Genomic DNA, 14343 nt, shown 5'->3' with positions numbered 1-14343 from the left:
AAATTTGTACCAGCCTAAACTATTTTAAAATTATTAAGAATTATGAAATCCAAGATGGCGGTCAAAATGGCTAAAATGAAATATTGAAAAAATGCATTTTTAAATTTAATAGGCAATCAACCAATCAACAGTGACTAAAATTAAGTCGCTGAACTCGAATTTGATGTTAAAAGTAAGAAAATAAAAAAATACGAATTGTTTTTTATTGTTCAAACCTTCGGATAATCGAGACGGACTGTTTACAATTTTTACTGTAAAACATTTGGTGGAATTTCAAAAATCTGTTTTCAGTAGTATTTTATAAGATGATTTTTGGCTTTCTCAGTCAAACAAATTATTAAGGACAAATTGCTATGAAACTTTGTGCTTGTATTTTTAAATCAGATTTGAGTACTTTTGTATAATTTTAAAATGTCGGAAATATTTGGTATTTAAGATATTTTTATTTTGTTTTTTTTGGGGGTCTTTCAACAGTTAAATGCATATCAAATTGTGTTCAAATTCAGAACATTTGAAAAAATATCTTTCTTTTAAAATTTATTTTTAAATTGTAATTTAAATTTTAAATAAAATTTTCAGATAATTTAAAACTACAATATTTTGCATAATGCAAATGACTGCATAATAGTCATTAGTTATTTTAATTCAAACAGAAAAAAATGAGTTTTTGTTGGGTTTTATTTAATTCTCATCTGAAAATTCCGTAAAAAAAGATTAACTGAATTTTGACTGTTTCGGTTGTGTTGTTCAGAAAATCGCAGCACGGTCAATTGTTTTTTTTACCATTCTGTGTATACTCAACAATTTAAAAACATCCAAACATGTTTATTTTTTCTTTTTTTTTTCAATAAATTTGGCACGGCTCTTACAAAGGATGTATCGAGAATAATGTTTATGTTTGCGCGATCTGGGAGTCGCGATGAGGGGTTGAAGTACAGGCCAACTCAGAGGGGTGTTTTTTGGACAGTTACATTTTCTAGAAAACATCTCATCAATACCTTAATCCTTGCCGAAGATACTAAATCGATCAGCAAAAAATGTTTTAAGTTACCGATTGCTTAAATATATGGCACTTTTTCTCTGGAAGAATCGTTCTTCTTGAATGTACAAAAGCTTTTTCAAAACTGAAGATTATTTGCATAAATGTTGTAGTCTTTTGCAAATCTTTTCTACCCATACTCATACCCAACATTGTAAATGCTATTTCCTGCTTTCCAGTAATAATTTATGTAGTTCTTAAATTTAATACAAAACGATTTTTTAATGATTTTAAGTTAAAAAATTGTGGAGCATGGAGATGAAAAATCACAAGCATTATGGAAATTAAGGATTTGGACTAAAAACTATTTAAAAACGGTTTCTTACTTGCACTCAATTTGAAAGCTTTCTTGAGAAATAAAAGTATTGAACCAAATGTATACGTTGTGTATGCGTTCAAAAAGTATTTTGATACTAACGTCAGTCTATAAAAAACATTGTAATTTGATTTAAAACTATATGGAAAAAATCCTTCTGGCCTCGGGAGAAAACCGGGAAAAAACCGGGAAATTGAAAATCCAAATCTGGTGGCCACCCTGGTTTCAGTGATGTAGCTTATTTTCCTGAGTACAATGACACTTTGTACGACCGTAAAGGATTTAATATGGATATTTTATTCAATTAAAAAAAAATAACTTAGCGATCCTTCTCGACAGAAAACATCCTAGTTGACAGCTGATTCCAAGGGGACCATAGTTGATCCATAAAAAGATGTCTTGTCAAATAATTTTGTTGCATGAAAATGGAAAAAAGTGATCAGAAATGAGATTTAATCGTGTTTTTTACCGCTTTACATAAAAATTTACATCGGACTTTAGGACACTATTCTCTTACAACATTGCTTAAGACACAAAATCAATCTGAAAATTTCTTTCCTGGATACAGATTTTTTAATATTACCATTTTTGTATTGATAAGTCTTTGTTTTGAGCAATCTTCCTTTAAAATCGGAATAACACGAATAAGTAATAAAATAATATTTTTTTTTATTCGTAGAAGTTCTGCGAATAACAAAACTTGTTTTAAATGACATAAAATGTTACTAGCAAAATTATTAACCTCTTTCAACAAATATTAGACCAATAACAAATGTTGTTGTGTTAAGAACATAAACTGTTATCAAACTCTTCTGCATAAATGGATTTAGCCAGAAGATTTAATAACACTTTCTGTTATTTGGGGTTTGAGGTTTGTCACCTCCTAATAGAAAGAGAGAAAAAAAAAATAGCATGACTTCAGTCTGAAACTTAAGATTTTCATAATTTCGCTGCCAGTCAGCGCCACTCACACACTCACACTATATTTCGTGATAATAAAAAAAAACAACAAATTTTCAAAAAAAAGAAAATCAAGGCAAGAGACCACGTATCGTACCGCTATGCTTCTCTTCTCTCAGCTCTCCCACATTCTCATTCAAAGCAGCATCAACAACAACCATTCATCAACCTGCTGCTGCGAACTCAGTTGGATTGCCAGCAGCAGCAGTTCTTAGCAAACCCTCGATCGCGTTGGTCGTGTTTTGTCGTCGCCTCCTCCGATTCGTGTTCGTTCTTGTGTTGTTTGCTGTTCTTGCATCATCTCGCGCTCCTTCTCGTTCCAGTCTCCTCTCGCGATCGTTGTGTTTAGGCTACTCGTCGCGGTGTCCAGCAACACCTCTCTGCTTGGTTGTTGATGTTAGTGTTGCTTGAGCGATTAGCGATTTTGTTTACCATTCGGGACGTGATAACACATGAGTTCGAGTGCGTAGCGGTTATTTGCGTTGTACTACTGTTCAGTGTTTTGACCTATTGAGAGGGTCGCGTGCACCTTCCCGACTCCTCCACGATCTCTTCCTGTGAGGCGTAGTACTCAGTGGCAAGGTTTAATTGAGCGCAACAAGTAGAGCAAATTAAGGTCCCCGTTGACGAGACTCTATTAGTCGCTCCGTGACCGTCACTACATGGCGGGGGGTGGCCGGAGAAGAAATTTAAAGGTCAATTCCGCTAATAGAATAAGTGACTTTGTGACGACGTCGGCGACGACGACAAGTGCTAATTAGTGATCTCAACGACTCTCTGTCAACCCCGTTGAGCAGTGGGAAACTGCAGTGTGGAAAAGGTATTGTGATCGGATGGGGTTAAGCCGAAGTAGATTAACGAAGTAAAACCCGTTGAGAGAGTGTGTAGCCCAATTTCGGCAGTGAAACAGAAACCGGTGTAAAATACCAGGAATTAAGCATCATTAACGGGTGTGTGGAGGAAAAAAACAAAAGCTCAGGCCTTAAAGGAGCCGAAGGCTCGGTGGATCAATTGGGTTGTGATTATCGCGCGTTTATGTTTGATTCTTGGGCATTGTTCACGCATAGACGGTGTTTCAAGACGTTGCACTACTTAACGTTGAGCGGGCTCGTTTGACAGATTGGCAACACTGCTTTTTACATCAAATTGGAAGGATTCCTGAAAAGTTAATGAGTGTCTTGTCCTTGGAAGTGATGCTTTGACAGTTATGGAAGTCTGTTAATCGTCTAGAAAATCATTCTATGGCCGCACTGCTGATAGAGAAGAAACAGTGGCGAGGAAGACGAATAAAATCGTTTCCTTGAATCCCCACCGAAAAAAATCGAAAGAAACCCGTGGAATACAACTGCAACGTAGACAAGAGAGATAACAACAACAGAGAAAAGCGTAGAATCGGTCCAGGTCGTCGCGGGAGTCGCTTCCTCCCGGTACGCGGGAAAAAAGTGAAAGAAGGAAACAATTACCGTACCGTGTGGAGAGAGTAATTACCCCCGAAAAAAAACAACGACCCGGCACAAGAAATTTAAAGAAACACAAAAAATCAGGTGGTTGAACCGATGAGAACCCGCTGCCGGGGTAGCCTCCTCCGATAGTTGGAGTCTAACGGGCAAGCAGCATCAGCAGTGATTGGGAACGATGAGCTTCCGGGTGCTGGGAGCACTGGTCTGGTGCCAGATGGCGGTGCTGCTGGGCGCCGCTTCCGGGAACCATCACAACACGTCACATTCGAGAGGTATGTGGGCTTTTCTGGCATTTAAACTTTTTAATGAATTCCGACTTAAAAAATCAATCTCTACGTACCAAATTTTGTTTGCTTTAATTCAGTAAAGTTTTACTGAATTTTCATCTACTGGAATTTCAGTAAACGATTCAGTAATTTAGATTTTACTGAATTCTCAGTTAACTGATTTTTGTCACTTTGACAGATAATTTACTGAAATTTCAGTAAAATGGTTGTCAAAACAACTGAAATTTCAGCAAAAGAAACGTCAAATTATTTTGCTGAAAATTCCGTAATTTTCTTGTGGCAGTTTGACAGATCATTTGCTGAAGATTCAGCAACCATTGCTGGTATTTCAGTTATCAAAATTTTATTTCGGTTGTCATTAAAATACTGTTATTCATTCATTTATTTCATCAATCGTCCAAACCTAAAACACAGGTGGTTAGCATCGAGGCATTTGTTATTACCATTTTTCTTACCTTTGTGTCTAAAGATCACAATACAAAAACACATTTGAAAGAGGATTTTCTCTCGGCAGCATCCAAACAATAAGAAGTGACGTATCAGTTTGACAGGTAGCCAGTTACTGATTTTTCAGTAATGTTTTTGTTTATTACCGAATTTCAATAAATGTGATGATTACTGAATCGCATTTATTCGCAGTTTATTATTTTACAGAAATTGCAACCCAAATTTTGCCAGATCGACTCGAGGCTCGAGCCAAAATTCTCAGTGGGTGGTTCATCAAATTTAACCCTTAAGCTTAAACAATCAATCTCAATTAAGTGTGTAAAATTGAAAAAATATTCTAGAACTGATGAACCAGTTTTTCGGGAAAACGTGAATCATATTCATGATATGATGAATCAAATTTATTCACGATCTTATTTTCAGTTTTAGTTATTCAAGGGTTAAGTTATTGCATTGCAAACGGGTTCATGAAATTTAACCTAGAAAAGCAATCTCAATTAAGAGTGTAAAATTGAAAAGTTATTCTAGAACTCATGATTCGGTTTTGTCAAATCGTGAATCACACTCATGAAATAATGAATCAAATGTATTTACGATACTTAGCTAATTTTTTTATTCGTGCGACTTTATTATGAAATTTCAACTTAAACAATCAATCTGAAGTAAATATGTAAAATTTAATAATAAGTTGAATTCATTAGAACATGAATCGAATTCATGAATCGTGAATCATATTGATGATTTCTTGTCATTATTTCACGATTTTCAGTTAAAATGTAATTTATCATGAGTGAGTCATTGGAGAAAATTTTTGTAATGACAAAAATATTTTGCGTTTCAACTCAAATTTATTTTAGTGAAGAAAATTTAAAAAAACTAGCAACACAAACACACTTTAAGGCTGGACCCTTTCCACCTGACCCTGATCCGGCTCGTGCTGCGTGGTGCGAAATGGCCTCACTGCAATTTAATGGCCATCACAGCAGTAGGCAATTTCCCAGAAACAACATCATACACATCAAGAAGGAAACGTGTTTTGTGCTCACACACCTCTCTTCCATTCTTCGTTTACTTTTCCCAAAGGGACAAACCTTCCCAGAGGAATGTGTGTGTATGTACTCTGCAAACAGAAAATAAATTATCCGCCTCAGAATTGGCCACCACCGGTGCACCGAGCGACCAACCTAGCGATTGTAAACAAACCTTCCCCCGAGAGGGAACCTCTATAAGTCGTGGGTTGATCGTGTCAACAGACCCCACTTTCCTGTGGAAATTTGCCCGTTTCGATTGAATTCGCCGCCATTTTGGTAGCACTACACGCTTATCTAAGCTCATTTAATACCGGTGGCGCCACCGCCGCCACCTTTACGACCTCTCAATTTCAAACACAAAGTGAAACTATGTTTTCAAAGGCAACATAACTCTTTCGGGAGATAAGCAGCTAATTTTCTGGCCGAATTTGTGTTTTTAGCGTCGTTTTAGACTTTTTCACAGACAAATAGATTTCAATTTGATGAGTACCACATTAGCGTGTAAATTTGACAGCTTGATGTCTGTCAGTCTGGACACTGAATTAATTTTGTGCAACAAAATGATGCTTTTGATTTAATGATTTCTGCTTCTATTTATATTTTTGTCGGTAATGAAAAACATAAACTCTTTACTTGCTGCCCGGTTCCTTTCTTTTCTTTTCTGTTGTCTTTTTGCCTTCCTTACCTTACTGAGGAAAGGCTATAAAATCACTCGAAAAATGAACTTCTTAATTCGACCTCGTAGACCCACCTTCACGTTTACATATCGACTCAGAATCAAATTCTGAGCAAATGTCTGTGTGTGTGTGTGTGTGTAGGGATGTGGGTCTGTGCACCAAAAAATATGCACTCGATTATCTCAGCACTGGCTTAACCGATTTGGACCGTTTTGGTCTCATTCGATTCGTCTTGGGGTCCCATAAGTACCTATTAAAAATTATGAAGTTTAGTAAAGTACTTCAAAAGTTATGCTAAAAAAAACGATTTTGGCGTATGTCCGGAAGATTGTAAAAAGGGTGGTTTTTGCAAGAAACTCTATCATGTTATACATTTTTAGAAAGGTATTAAAAAGACCTTTCCAATGAGCCCAAAACATTGAAGATCTGACAACCCTATCAAAAGTTATTAGCACTTAAGTGTTATTTATACACTTTTTGGAGGCCGGATCTCAGATATTTCAATGAAAATGATATCCGGGTCCATCATGCGACTGATCGTTAGTTAGATAATCGAAAGACCTTTCATATGAGCCTAAAACATCAAGGATCTGACAACTCTATCAAAAGTTATTGGCACTTAAGTGTTATTTAAACACTTTTTGGAGGCCGGATCTCAGATATTTCAGTAAAAATAATGTCCGGGTCCATCATGCGACCTGTCGTTAGTTAGACAATCGAAAGACCTTTCAAATGAGCCTAATACATCGAGGATCTGAAAACCCTTTCAAAAGTTATTAGCACTTAAGTGTTATTTATACACTTTTTAGAGGTCGGATTTCAGATATTGTGATAAAAATATTGTCTGAATCTTCCATGCGAACTATCGTTGGATAGGTTTTTTTTTATCAGACCTTGCCGATGAGTCAGAAAAATTGAAGGTCTGCGAACCCTATCAAAAGAAATGAGTAATAAAGTTGATTTGTTAAACATGTTAAGGGAATGTTGCTATTTTTAATGATTGTATTGACTTTATGAATGTGAGGAAGGCACCAACCACCTAAAGGTGGATTAAGTGACGTTTTTTTTTGAAATTAAATATGTCTTTATTGAACTTTCTTATAATAATTACATTTCATTTACATTCTAAGTGGTATGGCTACATGCTCTTCATCTTTGTTATTTTTTTTCGTTTTCTTATTAACTGTTCACATTCATTTATTTACTTCAAATTGTTTTACATTTTTGCATTGAATCGAATACATTTGGGTAAAAAAGAAAAAAAAAATCACTTTAATCCTAACTTAAAACTAAAAAAGTAAATTCATTGAAATATTCAAAATCATTAGAACGAGTAAACTACGAACTGTATTTTAAGATGAATGCTCCAAGAGTTCTTACTTGTTCCTGACGAGTTTTGCAACCACGCAGTGTTGTTGTCATCTCGATGAAAATGTTCAGAAGTTCTTGTGGTGAAAACAGGTCACTGCTGCCTTCATCCGTTGATGCTGGTTGGTTTTCCCTCGGTTGCTGACTGAAGCCAGGAGGTGTTGTATTCTCTGCAACTTTTTGCCGCTGATTCAACGGCAATGGCTGCAGATTTGGAACCACTCGAACAGATCCCGCTCCAGGTGACGCCAAAGCAGGAAAATCCACGTCCGTGTATGCTGGTGGTGTTTTGCGACGATTTGGTTGGTGCCTCGTCGTCGCTTGCTGCCGAATTTTTACAAACTCAGCACGTTTTGGGCAGCTTCGATTCTTGGTCGAATGGTCGCCGCCGCAATTGAAGCATTTGGCTTCAATGTTCTCGTTGATTGTTTCGCAAGCTTGAGTTTTGTGCTCACCTCCGCAGGTTGCACAACGACTCTTGATGAAACAGTTCCTTCCACCATGCCCAAACTGCAAGCAGTTCGAACACTGTGTCACGTCACGGTGCACTGGACGATAACGTTCCCAAGTCACGATGATGTTGAAGATTGCCCGAACTGCTTTCAGCTCAGACGGCGTTGTCGATCCTTTCTCGAGATGAACCAGGTACAGTTGATCACGATACTTGATGTCCTTGTTGTGTCTCGTCATCTTGAAGACTTCGATCACGTTCAACTTAAGAGTTTTGAGCTCTTCTTTCAGCACACTCACATCCATGTCGTACAGGCCTCGGAGGACTTGTTTCATGGGGCGTTTACCTGGATCGTCATGGCTGTAGTATTCAATCTTTGTGTTGTTCAGGAAATTCCGAACGTAGTTGTAATCCTTTCTGGTAGGTAGCAGAATTTTGAGTCCATCAGCACACAAGCGAATGGAAGCTCGTAAAGCACCAGATTTGATAAACCCGGTCAGCCACTTTCGCACCGAATCCGATGACGATGTTTTCACAAAAATGGGTGGCAACTTTTCCCGTCGTTCAAATTCTTCCTTCTCGCTCACGTCCACAGGAAGGGTAGCGAACTGGTTTCCAGACGAATTTTGAGCGTCCTTGCTCAAACTGCCTGGCTTTGCAGGTAGCGCTTCGGCATTCTTTAGCTTCTTCAAATCTGCTGATCCTGCTGGTGAGGACCGCCTCTTTTTCTTGCCGTGAGGCATTTTTTGCACTTTTTAGCACTTTTTTGGTTTGTGAGGGACGCACGTCTGACTCGCTTCTCTGCTGATCGCAGACTCCCTTTTCTGTTGTCTGTTTTGTTTTGCGCCTCAGTTTCAGCGCTCTGCTCTTTTCTGAGCCAACGTGAGTGTTTTTGTTTCTTTATTTTCGAACTACAAGCAGCTTCGCTCGTTCAGAGCGTCTGGAAAAGGCTTCTTCCTCCACACTTCTCGAGTCTTGTTTCGGGCGTGATTTGTTGTTGTTGTTTCTCCTTCAATCCCTCTCTCCTCTTTACTGTTTTAATAATTCACATACACCGAAAATCTCGGACCCAGCCGTCTTCATCGGCAGTACCCTCGGTGTGGTAACATGAGCTCAACACTTGTGGTAATTTTCGGTGTAACTATAATTAAATTTTGTACTTTGTGTTGGTGAGTGCATGCACTTACATGCATAAGGGCACTTGGGAAAAGGGCTGCCAAGATCGATGGGGGCGCATCGAGAGACCTCTTCGCAGCGGGAAAGTCACGCACAAGTTTGGCCCACTCGGCGATGCGCTCCGTGTAAGGTGTCAATGAGTTTGACGCGCTCTGTTGGGCGTTTTCAGGCTCGATACCTCGAGGGGATCCACTTGAAGATAAATGTGTTTTGAAAATCAAAAATGTTCACTTTAATTCTAACCTTAGCATTTGTGCCTTTGGTGTTTTTTCAAGTTTGTTAATACATTAGGTAGGACAAAATTAGAAAAACCAAAAATCAACTAAATAAAAAAAAATTACAGTTTATTTTTTTACTTTGACACTGATTTTTGTCAAATCATCGGGATCCATTTTTATTTTGAAACTCCTTTAAACGGAGCTCGCACTCTACGAATGTCAAACTAACGGAGTTTGTACACACTGGATTAAAACTACACGATGATTTATTGACAATCGAAAAATGTTTACTTTCTGAACAAGTAGGCGGTGAGCAGTATAATAAATCCTACGGCTGCTATGATCAGCCGATCTTGCCGCGCCAGTTCCTGCTGCAGATAGGATATTTCCGTCTGAAGTGCATCCAGGCAGAAACGGGCAGAGGCAGAAATTTCACCGAAATCAAATCTCAATTCGGGATCCTTCGTTTGTCGCACTCGCGTCGCCAACATGGCGTCGATCTTCGCTTCTAAATTGGTCAGTTTCTGCAGGACCCGTTGCCGGAACTGGTGGTGTCTGCCTTCGGCGATCCTCAAACGGTGACAGTATTTTTCTGTAAGAACCTCGTAGCGATCGCACTGATTTCGCAGATAATCTTGGCTGATTTGAAACTGCCGCAACTCTGTCACGTGGCACGGGCTTCTCGGCACCACAAAACAACAGGAACTGCACCTTCGGCGGAGCGAACAGCGGGTGGTCAGATGATCCTGAGACATTACACCGAATCGGTCACTACCGATCTCCACGACAAAATTTTGATAACTGGTGAAACCAGTGTAAAAATTTCGCCCCAGTGGAAATTGGCACAGTCATTCAGCACTGATTAGCATCATCTTCGATGGTCACATGAATCATTTTGTGATCATCTGCTCAGCTTATTTGATCGATCGCCCCTTGGCTAATTATGTTTGTTTGTTTGTTTTTGAACTGTCAAAAAGTTCATGTCTGCCCAATTAACCAATGGTTTCTTTGATCAGCGTTGACTGCGTTTAGAAGCTGCTCCTTTCAACAAGTTCCAATTTTCCCACATAAAATCGACCAATCTTCCGCAAGATTTACGGTCCAACTCGGAACAATCGGATTAACTCCATAATCCTTTGTTTAGGAAGTGCCCCTCGTTCCATTATTATAAACAAACCAAAAAGTTGAACCTCATTCGTTCCGTCATCTTCGCTCTGTCTTCGTTGCCTCTTGTTTAGACAGAGAGGGTCGCCGAACGAAACTTCAACGATTTCCTTTGAACTGGCGTGAACAACAATAAAGGGCCCCGCAATAAATCTGTCCCGAAGAGGTTTCTTTTCTGTTTATTGACCACCAGAAGTGTTGCCATCGTGGCGCGGTGCATCTCCAGAAAGTAGATAATCTAATTTAAACTCTAACCACGATCTCTCTCTCCGGCCAGGATCGTTTGTGGCCGTCGATCGACGTCGTAATAACAGACCTCTTTTCAATCGACTCGATCTCGGGTGGTCCTTTCGGAGCGAAGCTCGTGAGGTGCTCGGTGTTCGATTAATAGCTTTCTCGAAATTGGTTCAAGCACGACGACGCTCCAAAAAGGAGATCATCGTGGAGAGCGCACACTCTCGTTAGAGACATCCCCGGGAAGGGTCCGGGCCTCCGTAAAAGGCAATCTCCCCCCTACAGCAAGCTACGGGGCCTTTCTTTCTTCTCTTCAAAGTGGTTGTTACCTTATCCACTCTATCCCCAGAGTTGGACACGGAGTGCAGTGGCTTGCGTGCGACCGACCGGCCATTGTATATTTATAAAGATTTCTAACCTACAATCAAGCCCCGCGGCGATTTGGACCGCGCGGAACTAAAAGAGCAATTCGCGAAAGTACTAAACCGCGCGATGGTTCTTGCTCGAAGAGGTACTTGTCCGGCGCGATCCGGCAGATATCGAGGACCGCGCGTTGCGCCGTTATTTTGTGGAGTGGCCACAGGCTTAATATTTTTACTATTGTACACAATCTCCCGCGCGCGCTGGCTCTCTATTGGCGGTTTTTTGCTCGTTTTGATTCGATGACTGACGCTTTTTTTTTGTGCCCGCGAGCTGTCAGAGTGTGGGCTTTTGTTGTCTTCTTTGACGGGTCTGTCTGAAGTTGTTATGTTATGCAATTTGCCGGATCACTCCTGACGGAACGGGAAAAAAGTAGATCGCGACGTGGGTCCGGTTCGCGGGTGCGCTCACACTTTTGAGCGGTTTTTGTGATCATATTTCTTGAAAGCTGGGAAAAAAGTGACTTACCATTTGCTTGGCTGGACTGCACTCTTTAACGACTGTGACAGTTTGACCCTTCAGGAACATTCACTTGACGTTTGATGGTTCGGTATACACTGAACGAAAAATGCGTATCAATTTGATTGAATTTGGTTTAGCATTATTCAACGTAGCGAACAAAGAGCGAGCAAATTTAATTACAAACCAGTTTTCGAGCATCCCATCAAATCGAAATCAGCTGTCAGAATCGCTATGTAGATCAGCTCCAAATTTTAAAAGCTCAGCAATCAGCGCTTTTGATTTACGATCAGTTCTGCGGCATGGGGTAAATCTCAGCAGGGATCCTCCCCGCGTCCTTGGAGCCAACCCGAGTAACCTTTTCCACCCCTCATCAGTGTTGTAACTCAGCCTTCTCGAGGAGAAGGTCACTACGCTGATCGTGCGCATAATTAAGTGCCTTCCTTTACGTATATCATTGGGGGGACCCCTCAGAACAAAAGTGATAATTCGGGGGGTCTTCTACGGCTACTATTACTATACAAAACAACAAAACCGCGAAGAGGTCGGCAGCGGAACAGGTTTAACTTGTTTCTCACGGGACGATTGCCGCTGCCGACTTTCCAGTTTCGCCTCGTGCGCGCATTCACTATACGAGAGATGCCAAAAATCGAAGAAGAGTGTCAAGATCTGCAGACTCTTTGTGGAGAGTTTGGCCGAAGTCCATGGTCCCGGAATAGGTTGGATCGCGCAAAGTGCTCAAACAGATGGATGGCTGGACAAAATTTGCATCGTGGATGGACCACGCGTTGGACGGCTTCCTCAAGTCACGTTGATGGGCTTTGTTTGGGCGAGTTCGGTAGCTCTAGCCGGAGCTTCCAGTTACATTACGCCCAATTAGTTTAATGACCTTTTGCCACTGGTTTGGATGGTGGTTTGACTACTGTAGACGAGCTCGTTTCTGGTTTGTCCGTTTGACAGCTTGATGTTTAACACTCGGAAAGGTCTCGCGGTTTGAACAAATTGAGCATTTTGTAACGATTTTATGTAAGACGAGATCAGCCCCGGACGAGAACTGGATCATCGGTACAGTAGGCGCTAATTATAGTGCAGTAAACACAGGCGTGAGTGATATTTCTGCCGCTGCATCAAAGTAGGCCACACGAGGCTGCGTTAATCAGTTCCCACTAAACGATGCGCTGAAATTTTAAAAAATTCGTTGTTTTGTGATCATATTTCTCAAAAGTTCGAAAGAAAAAAAAGTATTTATCGACTTCATATTTACCCCTTCAGAAGTGTACCTGCAACCGAGTTCACGGCGAGCTGTCAGTTATTTGTACACACTGAAATTATTCTGCACAATGCGATTGTTTTCAAACCAAACTTGCTGGGTACGTTTTATGGGCAGGTTCCGGGAGCAATTAATAACAAACCATAAGCGCCTAATTAAGCAAAATTATGATCCTTTGTGTAGCACCCCCCTGTAAGAAACGACTCGTCGCCATTATTCACCGTCATCTTATTGACAGTTAAAATTTCCAGCCGACCTTGATCCGTGTGCACCGTAAAAGGGTATGACGACGAGGGGCCCACCAATCGGCGCCGCACGATTTCGAATATCGACTTAATTGCTTTGACAGCTTGCCCTCGGATAGTCGGTGCTACCGGGCGGCCGCCGCGACGGGACAATTTGCGATAATTGCCGACAAGCGGCTGATCTTCGACTGGTTTCGCGTCCCTTTTGTTGTTGCTGGGATGATGGTCACCTTTGGCGCACGTATACCGCATTGGACGAGAACAACAGTTACTTTGGCCCATACAAGATAGTCGCAGTAGGCCTTTATCGCACGAGCTGAACCGTGCCCCCTTCGCAGCAGACCAGAAGTCCGCGTTGCCTGGTTACTTTATGGGTTGCTGCGAAAGAAACGGAAACTTGTTTTCCGGCTTGTCCATAGTCTGGATGTTGCGAAATGTTCTTGTTTTTTTATGTGTGTTTTCTTTCTTTATGTTTTTCTGGTCGTTTTTTTGTGAGAGTAGCTACTGCACAAGAATCGACATCAGAACGACGCGTCATTACATGGCGCGATACATTAAGGCCATCATTAGTTCTGAACGCTTCGTGCGCGCATGATGGTCGGGGTACCTCCTGGCACCAATAAATCTTTCTTACGAAAAATTTCCATAATTATGATTCGTTCCGAAACGGCAAGGAAGAAGGGGGGAAGATGCCTCCGGGGCATGGCCGACCCATTTTGCCCCGAAGTGCAAGCTGCTGCATTCTTCGCGAGAAGAAAGGGCCCAAACTCTTATTATTTTCGTTATCTTTTATTGCTCCATCTCTGGAGCCCAGGGATCACGCAGCAGTCTCTTGCCTAATGCAGCTCGATGGTTCTTCTCGAGAGGTGTGCAACCTGTGCTGGCCATGTATGACGAATGGTTCTCTTCGGGTTCTCTCTGGAAGTTGTGCCGAAGAAAATGAAGATGATGATGATGCATTTATGATGTGGCTTAGTCATCGCCGAGCACGGGGAATTCTTTTACGAGGGGCGGCCTTTGGCATCGGTTTGAAGAAACAGGTTCATTTCGTTGACCCTTTTTCGCCTGTTTGGAAAGGCTTAACCTCGCTAGCCTTTAGTGACATGATCGCGCTAAGTGGG

At 40.8% G+C, this 14343-nt stretch overlaps 1 protein-coding gene across 1 annotated transcript in view; it reads left to right on the top strand.

Moving 5' to 3' along the window:
• Nucleotides 1–2530: 2530 nt before the first annotated feature.
• LOC6032650 overlaps nucleotides 2531–14343 on the top strand; it is a 31143-nt gene continuing 19330 nt past the window's right edge. The window contains exon 1 of the mRNA XM_038248271.1: nucleotides 2531–4047. Within this exon, the coding sequence (XP_038104199.1) occupies nucleotides 3951–4047 (97 nt within the window). The 5' untranslated portion in view covers nucleotides 2531–3950. The remainder of the gene's footprint in view (nucleotides 4048–14343) is intronic.

Source organism: Culex quinquefasciatus, chromosome 1 (genome assembly GCF_015732765.1).
Source record: "Culex quinquefasciatus strain JHB chromosome 1, VPISU_Cqui_1.0_pri_paternal, whole genome shotgun sequence".
NCBI lineage: Eukaryota > Metazoa > Arthropoda > Insecta > Diptera > Culicidae > Culex > Culex quinquefasciatus.
This window is presented reverse-complemented; position numbering and strand designations above follow the sequence as displayed.